Genomic DNA, 18,597 nt, shown 5'->3' with positions numbered 1-18,597 from the left:
GTACACAAAGAAAAAGCTTGAGAACCCCCTGCCATAAGCTAATGCTCAGCAAAGGACTTTAATAACAGAAAAACTGATTAAAGGGGACATTTCACAAGACTTTTTTAAAATGTCAAATAAATATTTGGTGTCCCCAGAGTATGTATGTTAAGTTCTAGCTCAAAATACCATATAGATAATTTTTTATAACATGATAAAATTGCCACTTGTGTTATAAAAAATGTGTCCTTATAAATGCAAATTATCTGATCTCTGCACTAAATGGCAATGCCGTGGTTTGATAGTGCAGATTAAGGGGCGGTATTATCCCCTTCTGACATCACAAGGGGAGCCAAATTTCAATGAGCTATTTTTTCACATGCTTGCAGAGAATGGTTTACCGAAGTTATTGGGTTGATCTTTTCCACATTTTCTAGGTTGATAGAAGCACTTGGCACCCAATTATAGCACTTAAACATGAAAAAAGTCAGATTTTCATAATATGTCCTTTTAAAATAATTTTTAAAAAGATAAAAAGTCAACTTTGTCAAATCATTCTTTATTTAGCAACCACTGAGTTGAGAGATGCCTGTAACACTCCAAACAGCAGTAAATGAGTTTGAGAATTTCTTATTTAGCACATTTTTGGTTGCATGGTGTGCAACCCAAAGTGCTGTACAATACAGTAAGTAAACATAGTAAAAGTGGTATTACCTATTCGTTTGCTATGAGAGTTTCACTGTAGTTTCGTATCTTATACAAAGTTTATTAGGGGATGTGAGAATGTTGGACATTTGGAAAAACACTAAGGGAGAAGTGTTTTGGTAAACTGTTAACTCATGATATGGCACAGAAGCATTCTACAGACAACTTAGAGAAGGTATCGTGGAAATCTGTCAAACCGATATAAACTAACAAGACTGCAAACACTTTCACATTCATTCATTCATTCACAAAACCTCTGCCACTTTCTCCCAGTGCATTAAATGCTTCTTTGAGAAGGTCTGCCCTTAATAAAACAGAAAGATGGAACCGTAAATGCTGTATCAGCCAATTAACAAAGATACAAGTATGAAACACAACCCTAAAAACAAGGTTATTTAATGTGCAAATGACACACTTTAAGTCAGTCACGCTAAGAACGGAGTGGTAAACTTTTGCGCCAATTGTTCATGCATATCTCCAATGAAGAACTTCAGGTGTTCTTGTAGCTCAATTGGCAGAGCATTATGTTAGCAGTGCAAAAGGTATCACGCATACTGATGAAAGGTATAAGTCGCTTTGGATAAAAGCGTCTGCCAAATGTATAAGTGTAAATGCAACCCCAAAAGGCTAGAACATGTGAGTATCGACTGATACAAGTCTGTACCCTTAACCTACAATGAAAAAGGAAATAAATAAAATCAACACTAATAAAAAAAAGAAAACAAAAATTCTAAAGCTTTCCTCAAAATCATCATTATTTAACAAGGGTTTATTAAATGAACAAAATCCCATCCTTTGATTTGTAAGAGAATTATCGAACGTTTTTTTCACATGTGAACGTGAAAGTGTTTCTTCAGAATACTTCAAGAAGCCTACAAGACTCTTGTATTTGTCATTCCTCCTCTAATACGTGTTACAGCCTACAGCGCACGGGGCCGCTTTGGATTAATCTGTTTGCTGGCTTGTTCCTCTTCTTGGAGCGTAGAACGGAATGACCTCACTTTATCTGATGATGTACACAAATACAAATCCATTAAACACAATTATAGTAAGTCCACAGAAATCTTTAGCTTATGAAAGGACAAAGACCTACCTCGAAGCTCAATGAGGATCTCGATCTTCTGATCAAGAATCTGTTCGAGCTGTGAAGAGTAGCAGTCCACGTCATAGTCCACCTCTTCGGTCATCTCCAGGAGAACTTTCTCATCCTCGAGCCACCTGATGGACTCCTGTCAGCACCATCATCATCAGCAATTTTTTCTTAGCAGTTATCCAGTATGTTTTTTTGATGAATAAGAAAACACTCATACCTGAAACACAGCCCTATGGTCCTCCAGAACCTGCTCCTCCATCTCCACCAGATGGGAAACCGCTTCATGGAAAGTGAAGAGCTGAGGGGAGACTTCCTCTTCCTGTCAATATATTTGAACAACAGCTTCAAAAGTGGTGAATTTAAATACGCATCTTCTCAAAAAAGGTTTTAATGTACGCCTACAATAAATAGAGTGCATGTGTTTTACATTTTGTTCGCAGAGTAGCTTGAGGTCATCTCTCTGAGGGGAGTTGCCCAGATCCCATTCTTCATCCATGATGTCCAGCTGGTTGATGGCGTTGACGTTGGATCGCCCTCCCTCGGTCACAGCGTTAGGATCAACGGTCAGCTCTTTTACTCTACAGGCACAGAACATTGGTGTTTATGAGATGTTTCTCCTTAAAAACAATCTGACCGTAATGACACCATTACACAGCTCACACGACTCAACAGCTGGGCTGTGATGCTTGTTTTTGATATTTAAGTCAAAGGTGGCGTTTTAATCAACAAATAAAAAGGCACATGGTGTGACCTAATGTAACACTGTATGCTACAATGTGTTTTATTTATTGGTTAATGTTAAAAAGGTCACTTTTTCATAAGCATGCTATGATGAAATATATAAGGAAAATCCAAATTTGAGCGTATTTTCTATATCTTTAAATTTATACAACATGTGGTTTCCTACAAACAACAACATGAATTGCATTTCTTTCAATTTGAAATCTCATGCCAAAACTAGTCTTCCCTTCAAAGCAGTTGGCAGTTTATAGAAGTAAAAATGAAATCCTAAGCCTCAGTTTACACCTGGTATTAAAGGGACACAAGGCAGCATTTTTAGCTTAATAAATCATCTTCGTAAGTCGGTATATGGTTAAATGACTCATTACATGACGAATGAAGACTCTCTCGCCGGCCCCTACCGTCTGTAGGAAGAATACCCCACTTGCAAGTTTGCTGTATCCGACCCGGTGTCCTTCAGTCTCTTATAGTCTTAGATATAGAACGCATTTACTCCCAGACACTAGGGGGAGCTAGTAGAGAAATAATACTCAGACTTGCCTTGTGTGCCTTTAAGATGCATTTTGGTCGATCGCATCACAAGTGGACGTCCATTAATACAGGTGTAAATGGGGTGCAAAACGTCCCAAGCTCGTAAAACACATTCGACCGGATTGCTTCTGATGTGTAGACGCTCATGTGGTCAAAAGTTTTCCACGAAAGATCTACTCTCCACCTATTGATCCAATGTGTGATGTACCAAGCACAATGTTTTTACATCGGCCCTGACTATTAGCTCGAACCCACAGTATTCAGTCTTCAGGTTATCATTACAAAAAACACAAGCTGATTTTTTTTCTTTTATTTTTGAGTGTGTGAAAAGCTTAGCTTATTTAAAGGAAAACACCACAGTTTTTCAATAATTACTTTGTTCTTACCTCAACTTAAACCGATTAATACATACCTATCTTTTATCAATGCGTGCACTTAATCTTTGTACAGCGTGTCGTGAATGTGTTAGCATTTAGCCTAGCCCCATTCATTCCTTAGGATCCAAACAGATATGAATTTAGAAGCCACCAAACACTTCCATGTTTTCCCTTTTAAAGACTGTTACATGAGTAAGTATGGTGGCACAAAATAAAATGTGGCGATTTTTTTTAAAGCAGATAAAAAATGAGAACTATATTGTATGGGGAATGAGTTTGAGCAAGAGGGGGAGTAGTCAGGAGTGATGATGTTACTACTAATGTTACAGTCTTTAAACAGGGAAAATATGGAAGTGTTTGGTGGCTTCTAAATGTATCCCTATTTGGATCCTAAGTAATGAATGGGGCTAGGCTAAATGCTAACACATTCACAACACGCTGTACAAAGATTAAGTGCACGCATTGAAAAAAGATAGGTATGCATTAATTGGTTTAAGTTGAGGTAAGAAAATAGTACAATATTGAAAAATGGTAGTGTTTTCCTTTAAACAATTTCTCTGAAATATCTGAGAAAGCCCTTATATATACACATGTACAAAACTCTGTGCAGCATGTTAACTAATAACAAAAGCAGCACAGGGTTTCCCGCAGCACTTTTCAGTTCGGGCGGCCCACCTAAGCTGGGATACCCTAACACCTTAACTAGGTTGTCCAAAAAAAATTCCACCAAACGCCACATGGTCGAAATGAGAGAAAGACATGGTCCGTCACTGTCTGAAGGATAACTAGCCTGTTGATAAAACATTTAATCCATTAATAATCTAGTATGTGTTCATTTTCTGTCATAGTTTCTTCAAAATTGAGTTTTATTTGAGTGTTTTAAATAAAATATTTTTATTATGACGCATACGCCCCACCCCTTTGATTGCCCCGCCCCCGGCCCGCCCACCTGCAGAACCCTACCACCTTAACTAACAAATTTCCTGCGGGAAACCCTGCAGCAGTGCTCTGACAAAAAATATCAGTGTGCATCAACTTTAACCCGACATTTCTCCCGCTACGGTTTAAAACGACTTGGCCATAGACCATCCCCTCGAAGAAATCAGGACAGACGCGGGCGTGTAAACGTGGTGTGCGCACTCATACACTTGTAATGCGATCGACCAAAACGCATTTTTATACCAAGTGTAAACACAGCCTAAGACAACATGATCTCTTTACTGTTACTTCATGTGACTGTTTATGGTGTCATATTTTTTTCTAATTGAAACTGCATTCATTTACATGTATATTCACCATTTCACATATGTTATTTATATAAAGGAGAAGGAGGACTAAACAGGACCAGCAGATATCCACAAATTTCCAGGGTTAGAAAATTAAATGAGAGCACATTGGAGGTGCAGGGACAGCAGGATGAGAAATGTTGACATCAAGCACAGCCGTTAATGTGACTGCAGCAAATGTGTCAAACAAAATGAAGCAGACTGTGGTTATAAGTGCCAGAATCTGTCCATGCATTTGGTTACAGCCAACAGGATGGATGTTTGTTTACTACTGAGCAGTGTTGGGGAAGTTTCCTCAAATCTGTAGCTTTAAAGTATAGTTAAGCTATGCTTTAGTAGTTTTTTATGCTACAGTTAACGAACAACAAATACCCCTGCAAAAACTATGTATGAGGAGTTCAGATGCAAAAGCCGCTAACCATCACATCGTTCAAAAATAAGATTAACCGTACGCTCTTGGCACTAGAGCCCGACCGATTTATCGTTTTGCCGATTTTATCGGCCGATATGAGCATGTCGCAGATATATCTGTATCGGCGTATAAGCCGCAGATATGCGCCGATATGAACGTTTGTTACAGAACACATTAAATGCATTTGAAAGATGTAAGTACTTGTTTGTCCAGCAGAGTGCGCCATACTGGTTGCTAATGGCGACCCAGATCACTCACTGTAGTGACACCAGCCAATCCCCCACCCCTTTCACTTCAGTTCAGTCAGTCTCTCAGTTCAGGTGGCATTGAAGCAGTCACGCAGTGTCTTCTTCACAACATTTTTACACCTGGTATTAAGACGCGCTTTGGTCGATTGGATTATAAATGGACAAGAGAGACGCATTCCCGCTTACATTTGGTGTTTTTAATCCGTCTCTTTGTCGACTTGCGAGTTAGAACGCAAGCGGGAGAAATGACGCGAGACGGAGAAATGACATGTTTAAACTACGCGCAGCCGTGCACTTATATATCACTATATGAGATTACTGCTGCTTGTGTTGTTAGTTAGCAATTGATTCAATAAGCTCGCGCAACTCTACACCCTTGCTAAATAAAAGAGGCGGAGCGAAGACGCTTTATTTTTATAAAAGTCTAAAGTTTGCACGGAACCCTGGGTTTGTGTTATAAAAACGTTGTGCACAACATTAAACATAGCGTACATTAGTATGTGCTCCGTCAAGCATTGTCTTCGTAACTGTGAGTGGCTAACTAATTTGTGAAGAACACAACTTACTGTAAAGCTAATATTAATCAATGACTTCATAAGTTTCTCTTTATAACGCTATTCTCGTCAAAACTGCAAATGATGCAAGTTTTATGTATTTTGTTCTCTTTGTGTTTTAAAGTTATTTATAATAAGTCAAGTTTACTGTTTAGTGCACTGATATCCAACTAATTTTGGATAATAAAGTTTATTGTTAACTTCTTGCCTATAGTACATATCTTTGTCACATCAATATAAGTGTTGGATCACCACATTTGTGAGTGATCACCACATATGTGAGTGATCATTGCATTGCATTGTATTTATTCATATACAGTATATTATGTTAAAGTATATAGTGTATTCTATGTACAGTACTTTAGTATAATAGTAGTATATACTGAACTATAATATACACATAAAGAATATCGGCCGATATATCGTTATCGGTCTTTTTTTACTCCCTAATATCTGTATCGGCATCGGCCCGAAAAAACGCATATCGGTCGGGCTCTACTTGGCACGTATTATACGTTTATCAAATACTTGCACTTCAAATCCACTTAATCCCGGCCTTTAAAAGTGAAGGTTTTTGGCAAAAACGTGCATGCACTTAGAGGGTTTTGCTGTGAAAGACAGCCAAATGTGTTAAAAACCAATGGAATGACAAAGTGACATTTCAATTATTGACTTATAACATTTTTATTGCTATTAAAATGACATGACTGAACCTAAACATAAGAGCGTGATAAAAAAGCCCATTAACAAGAAAACATGTCAGAGGGTTTTGCATCTGAACTCTGAAGAGCGACAGTATTTTGAGAGTAACATCACGACCTAAAGTAACCCCAACGCTGCTACAGAATGTGTATCAGACTGAGAACAAGGTGGGAGGCTGCATAGACGTGTGCTCATACTCATAGGTAGGAGAGGGTTCGGAGCGGCATCCTCCCCCCTGAGAGAAGGGGATGTCAGATGGACTAATCCCAAACTCCTTTACTCTGAAGAGAGTCAAGAAGGGCAAAGAAGAAAAGAACAGCACAGCCAATCAGGAGAGATGTAAAGTTAAGACAACACTTTTCCCCATTGCATGTTGAATCACTGATAAATACAACAAGCTGAGCTGATTAAGTGAAACTTTTGCAATGAAACTCTCCTCAAAATTTTCGTCTTTACTGATGGCAAACGTTTTCATAAATGCATAACATAGTGAACTCACCTGTTAGCATATCTCAGAGTGTTCAGTGTGTTCTCACAGGAGGCCATACCAGGAGAGATGGTGGCAATCTGAACAGGAAATAAAAAAAAACCAGTGGCACACACAAACAAAGTCACCATGAAATCCAAACGGACAATTCTTAGTTTTTAATTAGGGCTGTCACAATGATTAAATAATCGTATCATCGCGATTTTTTGTCCTCATTGCGATGATTTCAGATCCCCGCAATGATTGCACATCTCTCTAAATAACACAAGAGGGAGCTGCAGTGCCTGGATAAACGAGACAGTATCAGATGGCGCTCTTTAACAGACAGTGTAACGCGATCAATTGCAAAGCCATTTAATACAGTGAAAAAAAACTGCATTTAAAGAAATGAAGCAGGTTGAACTGCCAGGTAAAATATACATTTCCAAAACAGCAATTCCAAATTTAGGGAAGTATGCTATTCTTAAAGGAATATTCCATTTTCCAGATAAAAATCCAGATAATTTACTCACCACCATGTCATCCAAAATGTTGATGTTTTTCTTTGTTCAGTCGAGAAGAAATTATGTTTTTTGAGGAAAAACATTGCAGGATTTTTCTCATTTTAATGGACTTTAATAGAGCCCAACAATTAACACTTAAATCAACACGTAACAGTTTTTTTCAACGGAGTTTCAAAGGACTCTAAACGATCCCAAACGAGGCATAAGGGTCTTATCTAGCAAAACGATTGTCATTTTTGACAATAAAAATAACAAATATACACTTTTAAAGCACAACTTCTCGTCCAGATCCGGTCATGATGCGTCAGCGTGACCCCACGCAATACGTCATGACGTCAAGAGGTCACAGAGGACGAACGCGAAACTCCGCCCCAGTGTTTACAAAGTGTTGAGAAAGAGTACCGTTCCTACGTTGTTGTATGTCAACTGATACTAATTAATGTCATTGTGTCAGTTTATTGTTTATAATGGTCCGCAAATGTGCGTTTTATATATGTAACACGTGACCTCCCTACGTCACTACGCATTTACGTTAGGTCGCGCTGGACCGGATTTAGACGAGAAGTTGTGGTTTAAAAGTGTATATTTGTTTTTTTTCTTGTCAAAAATGACAATCGTTTTGCTAGATAAGACCCTTATGCCTCGGGATAGTTTATAGTCCTTTGAAACTCGTTGAAAAAACTGTTACGTGTTGATTTAAGTGTTAATTGTTGGTGTCTATTAAAGTCCATTAAAATGAGAAAAATCCTGCAATGTTTTCCTCAAAAAACATAATTTCTTCTCGACTGAACAAAGAAAGACATCAACATTTTGGATGACATGGTGGGGAGTAAATTATCTGGATTATTCTTTTAAGAAAATGGAATATTCCTTTAAGGATTTGTAAGGAATTGATTTTTGGATGTGGTCCAGTACTAATATGACCTTAGTAGGATTGGCTACTATTTAAGGCCTGTTCTGTTATAGTCAGTTTATTTTGATTGCATTTTTATTTCCAGTTATTTTCAGAAACTTTATTTTGTTTATTTCTTATGTAAAGTGATGTATTTTCACTCTGAAATACATCACAATGCTGAAGTGAAGTCGATCACAACTTCCGGTTCACTGGGACTTTAATGTAGTCGTTGTGAGAAATAGATTCTTACCATGCACGTCCTGGAGTTCTCTCCAATGAATGAATCTCTCAGGACCTGTGTGAGTTTGCTTGCTCTGAATGGAGTGTGGGGTTTATTACGGCCAAGAGCTCTGATACACTCCTGATAAATACAACATGCAAAATCAACAGTCAGACGTAGTGCAGCTCAAGTGTACGTATTTCTTTAGCCCCCTGTAGATATTCGATTTAATATTTATATATTTGCAACAAATTTTCTGTTACAAAGCAGATAAATCACTGCAAATACATTACTAAACATATATACTACATAACACATCTTTTAAACACTATTTAATGCTGTAGGGTTGCTTTTGGATGTTATGTGCAAGTCACTGACCTTCAGAGCCAAAAGGCTTTTGTTGATCTCGGCGCCCTCTAAGCGAGTTTGCCGGTCGGCGCTGGACGTATCCGCTCCGCGCTCATTACCCGCCAGATCGATGAGCGAAAACTTGCCGTGCATCTTGCCCTTCCTTCGCAGGATAATCTGGAAGACGGCGTGACTGCGGGACGAGTGGGCATTGGCTGAAGTCTGACCCGACGTCCTGACATAAAAGAAAGAAGTACCACATTTAATTCATGTCTTTCTTACACATGTAACAAAACACAAACAAATTTACCTGCAACTGTTCCCCATTTCAATCAGTTTGAGGACGTCCTCAGTGCATTTGACCTCACGTTCCTGAAGTCCAACAACTTGGACCTGCTGCTTCCCATCTTCTAGCACACGCAGCTTAGCCTTACGATTCAACAGGTCAAACACCTAAAGTTGACAAAGACCAGAGAAGATGGGTGAGTATTACGTTTTTTCACACAGAGCATAAACTTTAAAACTGCTGAAAGTACCAACATTTTGTTTTTCGAGCTTAAAAGCCAAAATGTAAAGCTTATTTTTTTTTTAAAGCACACAATTTGTAGAGTAAACCTCCGTTTAAATATAAACGTCAAAAACTTTGAATGTGGCAATACTTTTCTAGGTGGATAAACTTTTAGTTACCTTTCCGCTGTAGATTTCAAAGAAAGTCGCGTAAACTTGAAGATCCAGCTTCTTAAAGTTTGGTTTCTTCAGCATGAGAAAAACATCTCGAGCTGTGTGAAGAACAAGCGTATGAATGAGCTCACCAGGATGAAATAAAAATGATAAAACGAAAGAAAAGATCCAACAAACATCAATTACCAGCTAAAGCGTAGATTCCTTTCGAACAATCCTGGTTCTTTCCTGAAAAATCTCCACCCATAGTCTAAAACACAAAGCCATCTTTGTAAGCTTTGATGTTTTTATTACAATGAGCGTTTAATTTCAATGCTACTTACATGAGTTTTTCCACTTCCAGTTTGTCCATAAGCAAAACATGTGGCCATTCCTCTATCAAAGATAGTTTCCACAAGCGGTCTTGCGGTAAACCTGCAAAGATTACAAGTTACAAGGACTTTATTATTCCTACACCGACATGAAACCATCAACGAGAATTATTAGCTCACGTACCTGTAAACCATTTCATTTGTTGTACTGTCATCAAACGCATAATCGAAGCGAAATGTTTGGTTCTCCAGGTATCGAGTCAGGTCCACCTTCTGTTTTGGTTCATGGACCATGACGACGTCTTTACTGGGGATAGTGATCACATCTAGGTCCTTTACGGACAACTCTAAAACGAGAATGAGAAATAAAATCCGGTCAGTCAAAAAAAAAAAAATCTAAGGACTTCATTTACACCATGATTTCTGAGACTTTACCTTTTTTATTAAGGGGTCGTTTCCTTACACACACACATATTCGGTGCTCTTCAATCTGTCGATACAAAAACACAGATTTCAATGCATGCAATGCATGTTGTGGAATTGAATTTTAAATATGGTGAAAATGTGCTGTTATAAAAGTCTTAGGCTTTCTTTACGTACAACATAATGCATTATGATTTTATCTTGACATTTCTTACACAAAGTGCTTCTATGAATACTCACCAAATCTGTTGTGTTTAGGGGTCGATAGTCGAGGCTTGCTCTAAAGTCTCTGATCATCTGCAGTATCTCATAGTTTGGAACCGTCGTGTCAATCTCCTTCAAAACGAAATACACGCAAAAGATGAAGTCCAATAACACAGACAACATTATTAGTCAAACATGTGACACAGAAGCAAAGAGCAGGAAGGAGGCGACAAGATTGAATGATGGAAAGATGAGACGTCTGACCTGTGCTCTCTTCTCTCTCAGTTCCTGTTGCTGTAACCTTCGTCTTTCCCTCTTCTCCTGCAACTTCTCCACTTCCTTCACACAATTCGACTTCCTCCTCGCTGCTATAGAGCGACAGACAAAAACAACAATCATTTCCTTTCTTTAGGACTGCCTTTTACCACCTGTTGTGTGTGTGCGTGACTGTGTGTATGGATATAAAGTGAAGCTTTTGGTAGCTGGCACATGTTGTTGGCGCTAATAGTCCTCTGTTTTAAAGGGCTACAGCAACTGCACATGGGATTAATGTTTAGGTTGCACAATCAAGTCATAAATATTTATGTTATGTAATCTAATTTTATCTACCTAAAAACACCAGCTGGCTAATTTCACAAGAAATACTTAAGTACTGGTGAAGACTAAACATACGGAAGAGCTTTCTCAAAAGTTTAACAGTGCTTATGCAGAATTATACATACAAAATGAATTTCAACCCAGGATAATTTGAGAAAAAACAATGATACATCCGTGAATCAGTTTTAGGATTAAATCAATCTGCAGGATTTCTTGTGTTGTTTCATGAAAACAGTTTGAGCATTTTGATTCCAGATTAATGAGCAGTCAAACGCATGTAAACTCCAAGGCAAGAGGATTAATCGGGAAAGCTCAGAGTCAAGGCAAAGCTGCAAACTTTGCAAAAAAATTAACTGTACTGTAAGTCACACCCCACGAGATCGAGCCAAGACAAGGACAACTGAGCGGTTAACGTCACAACGAAACACAGACTCTCAATGGATGTTTTCACTGTGTGTCACAGTGCATCCTCCATTTGGCTTTTAACGTTTTCCTGAGGGAAACGGGGGTTGATGGGAACAGATTGAAAACGAATGAGGAGACTCATATTACCGTTCTGTTGTTGCTGAGTTAGCTGGCTTTGGGTCTGACTCTGTATGGGTTGTGAAGGCTGTTGTGCTGGTGGAGGAGGTGCCAATTCTGGCTGCTGCTGCTGGGCCGGCCTTGCCCGGGTTGAGACAGCTTAATAGCGGAGCACACAACAGTTACTAAATCAAACTGCCACAAAACATATAAATATATATATGCATCACTATATCACTATATATATATATATATATATATATATATATATATATATATATATAGAGTACATTTCCTACCGTAAATATATAAAAAATTATTTATCATTAATAATTGCTGATTCTCACAAAATACAGATTTAGAAGGTGTCCAGCATCAGAATTTTTAAAAAGCCCTTGAAGCCATTTTTTGCACATATAAGATTAAGGTCTGAACTTACTATAACTATTATTATTAGAAGATTTAAAAATATTTCCTATTAGAATAATTTAATTTTTTTAGATTATCATTATCAAAAATAATCATTACCGCAACATGATATTACATTAAATATATGCATTTACAAACTCATGTTTCGGTAATGAGAACTAAAAAGTTGTCTAGGTACTATGACAAACAAAATTTCAACTTTCATGTTCCTTGTTATTGTCTCTACATTTATCAATGATCACCAAATACCACATGTTTCTTTACTGTAAATGTTTATAGTATAACATGCACTGAAGCTTTTTATTTTTTTGATTTTTTTCATTATAAATATTTCCATGTCAAAGAACCCAAGTCCAGTCATGGACACATTGCGGTACTGAAAATTTTCCCCTTAAATGTGGAAAAAAAACAAAATTGGTTTGTATGACGTCATTTGAAATAATGTGCAAAATAGTACATGAAGAGATGTTTGTAACTGTATGCTTCTTATTTTGATAGCATTTACTTTTTATCAAAATGTTTTGTGATGCCTCATAAGTCTAATTTCGCGAGAATCACTGATATGTGTTGCTAAGGACAACTTTAAAGGTAATTTTCTCAATATATTTAGATTTTTTGCACCCTTAAATTTTTAAATATTAGTATTGTCCTATCCCAGCAAACCATTCTACATTAATGGAAAGCTTAGTTAATCAGATGATATATCAATCTTTAAAAAATGACCCTTATGACTGGTTTTGTGGACCAGGGTCACATACAAACATACATACACACAGATATCTTGAGTAACACATTAGTAAATATACCTCTGTTATCTCTAGATGGGATTTCACTCCTTCCCGGTGCAATGGTTCTGCGATTCTGCAGATGACCAAAACCATACACACAAATTCAACACATTCAATGTTTCAACAATCAGAGGGTTTCGCATGTAACTTTGAGCTCACACTAACCTTGGGGATTTTGTTAACCTTAACAGAGCTAGGTGTAGGAGGTGGCGGGGTAACAGGACTTAAAGAAATCTCGTCTTCTGGAGCGACATCTGGATTTAGTGAAAATATGCACTCCAGATCAACCTGAAAAAGAAAGACAATGTTCAAAATACATCTGTGAAAATCACAATACAAAAACTTGAAGAGAATAAAACCATTTTCGCCAAGGATGACATAAGTGTACCAAATCTGCAAAAAGGTACTTACAAGTAATATTCATATTTTATAAAAATACAGCACAAGTCCATTACCTGAGAACATACAATATCTTATCGCGTTTACTCTGGTATTCCGAGTTTCATACTGCAACCTAACAAAACCAGAACGTTGTTCCATACATTATTAATAACACAGCCAGCTGCGATGCTCTTACCTCTTTCCCTTTAGTGTCTCCATTTTCTATCCATTCTACAGTAACACTTTCATTGTCTTCATTTAAGGAAGTCACCATGGCCTGGTGTATTCGTCCTGTATGAAACACAACACCCCGTTAATACATTTCAAAATCAACATATGGGTGACTATATATTAGCAGGAATATTTGGTGCCCAGAATCATACAGTTTTCAGCACTTTTCAAATAGTTATATATTTTCATTATTTTAATAATTTGGTACAGTCCATAACAATACAATAGTTTCTGTCAGACTCTGTTTCTAAGGTAGAATCATGTATGTTTGTGTTAGTGAGAGAGAGAGAGAGAGACAAAGACAGAGAGACAAAGACAGAGAGAGCGAGAGATTATCTGTGTATGACTGCCGGTTTGTTCCATACTGTCAACATAGTTACTCTACCTTTGGTAACAGAGTTTTACACATTTAAAATGTTAAAGTCGCCATGAAACGGAAGTAGCGAGTGTCTTATTTCCATGTGACGTAAATTCGAGTGAAACGGCTTCTTAAATGAAAAAGGTGGGGCTGGACTCTTTTCCTAGACCAAGCCCACCTGCCATACCATATGACCGGAAGTAAAGACAGATCGTTTTAGGAGGGGAGGAGATTGTTTTAAATAATGAAGCTCACAGATAACGCATATGTAAAACAATACCAGAATATATATAAAAAAAGTTTTATTTCAATTTTATTGTGACTTAAAGTTTGAATAGGGCCGGACAATAATTCAATCTAGCTTGCTATGCCATTAGAACAATATTAATGTTTCTTACAGTATGTATTATTGAATACTACCATTCAAAAGTTTTAGGGTTACTTACTAAAGTTAATTCTGAGACTGAAGAAATCCATAATATATCAAAACAGAAACACTACCTGGTTGCAAAAAAAAAAAAAAAAACGTAAAAGAAATAATCGCTTTTAACAGTACATAAACAGAAATATTGTGCTTTTTTAATGTTAAAACAGCTCTTCGTCCCTCCTATGAGATGTCGATCTCAGAAATGGCACCAAGCCTATTTGAGTTTGAGACCCCTGCATTACAGCATTATCACTGACTGACATTCAGGGTACACCTTATTATATAAGATTAAGTTGAGCCTGAAAGTCTTGTTTATTGGACAGTGATATCACTTTTTTGGAATGAAGGCTAAACACAAATTAAAGGTGAACATTAATATATTTTATACCTTTTTTATTATTAAATATGATATAGTTTTAAAGGAGGAGGTTTCATAGACATAGGCAAATTCATTTTTTTGGAGGTTTGTTATTGGTACTGACTTTTACTTTGGGCATTCTTGGCAGTTCTTCCTTTTTTAATATGTTTACCATTATCGGATCTCTATCTTATCGACCGCAATTAAGAAATATATCATGATAAAATTTTTGGCCATATCGTCCAGCCCTAAGTTTGAATAAATCATAAGGAGGTCATGTTTAAGCAAAAAAGTTCTCAGGACATTTCGGAAGTTGTGCTATCAACTGTTAAAACATCTGTGAAGCGTACACAACACAAACAGTCGTGACTCTGTATCTATTATTCAAAGCTTTTCCTCCTCACACGTCTCCATCCCTGCAATTATTCAAGAGCAACATTAGCAGGAGAAAAGATATTATTATCCTGCCATAAAACAAGCTATTTAAAACTCCTGCAACCTTACGTCAAAAGAAAACCCATCTAAATAAAAAAATCCATTAACTTTATATCTGCTGAATTTGATCAAATAAAGCAGTTTAACAAACTGAAAAAAAAATTATTTGGAGCATTCTGTATGCTTACTGAAAGCATAACCAAAAAACAACATAACACAGGGGTGAGAGATGGACTGAACTTTGTTAAAGACTGATGTTACAAAGGCACAGAGCTCTGCGGCCAACGACTCTAAATGGACCAATCTGCTACATTGATGCAAGTATTAAAGGGATAGTTCATGCAAAAATGCTAATTCTGTAATCTTTTACTTACTTTCATGCTGTTACAAACCTGTATAAACTTATTTCTTCTGATGAACCCAAAGAAAGATATATAAAAAAAAAATTTGTCACCAAACCGATCAGAAGCACCATTGACTTCCATAGTCGGAACTTAGAAAGAATCCTATGGAAGTAAATGGTGCTTATGAATGGTGTGTACAGTTTATACAGGTTTTTATGAGTGATTAAATTATGACATCATTTTTGGGTGAACTATCCCTTCAAGAGGTCAATCCCAATCCACAGGAGGAAACACGGATCTGATACTAACTAGATTCCTCATTTATTTGACAAGGACTTATCAAATGTTACCATTATTACACAACACATTGTAAACAAGTCACACTTCCACCAAAAAAATAGGAGTGGTTTATCTAATACGTAATAGCTAACAGAACCAGGCCCGGATATTTCTTTGTAACATACTGAGGTCATTCTGCCACAAGTTAAATACTACACAGCCTTCTAAACAGATAAAATTGATTGGACATCAATTTAATCTGATTTCACCGCCTTTGAATCACATACTGAAGACGCCAAAACCAACAAAAGATCATCGAATGCTTGAGCAGCTGATCAAAAGCGATCACTATCTTGTATTCTGTACTTGTGTATTAAAACATTTTAATTAAGAATTGGTTAACTGGGTAAGACAGTTTTTGTTAAGCTCCTTATTATAACATCACAGCAGGTTTCAAGCTGTTGCTGTCAGCATTTCCTTGCCCACGAACATGAGTTTGAACTCTTTTCTGAAACTCAAATTTGGGCCCAAAGGATGACAGATGGCAATCTTTTTGGTGGATTTGCTGGTCATTTACAAATCATGACAGACATCTATACAGAAACATACACCAGATCATTACAATTACTGAAGCCACAAGATGTCATCACGTCACTCAAGTCGCGTGTACAATCAGTGGCATCAAAACTTAAGACTGAGGCAACAGTAACGTACTTTAAAATCAATACCTACAATCTATTATGGATCAACCTCTCCCACTTAATTTAAGTTATACCAATTTGAACCGAATTACAAAACAACTGGATTGCAAGTAAATGATAGCTAACCTTACAACACCTACAGGACTTGAATGAAAATAATCTCAACCAACTAAAGGTTTTTATAAAATACACAATTAAGCATCAGCTCCCGAACAACCTGAATTAAGTGAGACGGTTATTGTTCTCAAATCAAATATGTTCATACATTATAAGTAACCAAACAAACTCCACCCGGGTTTAGCAGGTGGCTAACGCGAACCGACCGTTGTCGTGTTGATTGACACCACGAGCTCGTTTACTAATACCCTGGCAACCGGCACTAACAGACTAAACTCAACATTATGTATCGATTTTATAACAGGCCTGAACCCCAAACCTCATCGTTTCTGTGATGTTTATGTGCGAGTTAACGCTACAACCAGTTAGCCGAACCGGGGAACGACTTTAACGGACGCTTGCGGGCGACCCAAATATCAACTCACCATCGCTGCGCTTTATCTCCACATAAATCCCCACGACGATCTTGCCGAAGTTTATCGCCATGGCTCATTGATGGGATGAGAGCAATACTTAAACAGACGAGCCCGTGGGAAGTTTAAAAATATAGTTTGTGTTTGTTTTTTCACATTTGTTGTTCCGTGTTGCTCGAAACCGGGAGGCGGCCACAGAGCGAGACATAAAAGAGGCAGCGCTGTCAGGGCGCGTGCGCGGGAAGACGTTCGAACTGCGATAGGTTTTTTCCACAAGTCCCGCCTCCTGTGTAGTGATTGGGTGGTGATAGGAAGCTGCGGACAAGTGGACAGTTGATGTACCATAAGTGTTAACGTTGTAAATTAATAATTGCAATATGTCTGGTAATATAAACTTACCAGTCTGACCGTAATTGGTTTTGTCTTTATGGTCTTTTTGCGCAGAAGATAATACATTGGCGTGTTCGACAATATGCGGCTCCGCACTGACAAGAGGATGACGTCAAAGTACCGCGAGAGCAATTTGAAATTACACTTCTCGGTATGTTTTCTCGAACCTATCTCGCGGAACTTTGACGTCTACCTGTCATCTACCTTTCACTTCCTGAAATCGAACACAATGATTTAATGTGGCATAAAGAGACATTTTATTTGCTAAAAAAATTGCTTTGTACCTATATAGTTTGACTTAAATGCCTGAACAGAATAATATCTACACTAATTAGAATAATAACTTCTATTTTGTAATATTGCATCCTCTATTGCTGGAATAATTTACATATTCTTAGACGTTATACTATTTTATATAATATTTTACACATTTGACTAAAATATATGCAAAATAAGAAAAAAATCTATGTAGAGCAGTTATAATGTTAAAGCAAGGAAAAATATCCCCATCTCGTGGCCACACGTGGTACTAGTTTATCTGATACCGAGCAAGGTAATCAGTCCTGTTTAGACACATACAACACGTTGATTCTTAGCCTGTGAATTAACATTCTTGTTTTTAGACCTATATTTATAATTCTTTCTTAATATTTTAATATCTCAAATAGATTTTTTTATAGCTAGAAAAGATAATGTTGCCACTGTTAAGACGTCCAAGGGCTTAATATTTCTTAACTTATATTTATTTAACTTATGACAGGAAGGCCTATGTTCTTCATTTTCTATAGAAAAAGATAAAAGTTTGATTTTAATTTTACTTAACAATAATTGTCAGATTTTATATACAATTTGATATAATTTATACAATGAAGCAAGGTTTTGTTTAAAGGGGACATTTCTCAAGACTTTTTTAAGATGTCAAATAAATCTTTGGTGTCCCCAGAGTACGTATATGAAGTTTTAACTCAAAATACAATATAGATCATTTATAATAACGTGTTAAAATTGCCACTTTGTAGTTGTGACCAAAATGTGCAGATTTTGGGTGTGTCCTTTAACATGCAAATGAGCTGATCTTTGCACTAAGTGCAGTGCCATCACAAATGGAGCCAAATTTCAACTACCTA

The 18,597-nt window shown here is 37.1% G+C and overlaps 1 protein-coding gene across 2 annotated transcripts; it reads right to left on the bottom strand.

Annotated features, from left to right (window-relative positions):
* Positions 1-517: 517 nt before the first annotated feature.
* Positions 518-17,310, bottom strand: kif2a (kinesin family member 2a). 2 transcript variants are annotated; one of them, XM_065248382.2, is made up of 21 exons: positions 17,093-17,310; positions 13,614-13,708; positions 13,202-13,324; positions 13,055-13,109; positions 11,850-11,978; positions 10,965-11,068; positions 10,737-10,832; positions 10,509-10,563; positions 10,258-10,420; positions 10,086-10,176; positions 9,949-10,012; positions 9,769-9,860; positions 9,392-9,534; positions 9,112-9,316; positions 8,764-8,874; positions 7,128-7,195; positions 6,826-6,909; positions 2,205-2,355; positions 1,995-2,096; positions 1,778-1,913; positions 518-1,690 (listed from the first exon to the last, which is right to left on the bottom strand). In XM_065248382.2, the coding sequence occupies exons 1-21, from the start codon at positions 17,151-17,153 to the stop codon at positions 1,605-1,607; spliced, it is 2,214 nt and encodes a 737-aa protein (XP_065104454.1). In that variant the 5' UTR covers positions 17,154-17,310; the 3' UTR covers positions 518-1,604. The 2 variants fall into 2 exon arrangements, with proteins under 2 accessions (XP_065104454.1, XP_065104455.1); XM_065248383.1 differs by lacking the exon at positions 6,826-6,909 and having other exon boundaries at positions 17,093-17,309.
* Between the last annotated feature and the right edge of the window lie 1,287 nt (positions 17,311-18,597).

Source organism: Paramisgurnus dabryanus, chromosome 11, assembly GCF_030506205.2.
Source record: "Paramisgurnus dabryanus chromosome 11, PD_genome_1.1, whole genome shotgun sequence".
Taxonomy (NCBI): domain Eukaryota; kingdom Metazoa; phylum Chordata; class Actinopteri; order Cypriniformes; family Cobitidae; genus Paramisgurnus; species Paramisgurnus dabryanus.
The sequence above is the reverse complement of the archived record's forward strand: the minus strand, read 5'-3'. Positions and strand labels throughout refer to the sequence as shown.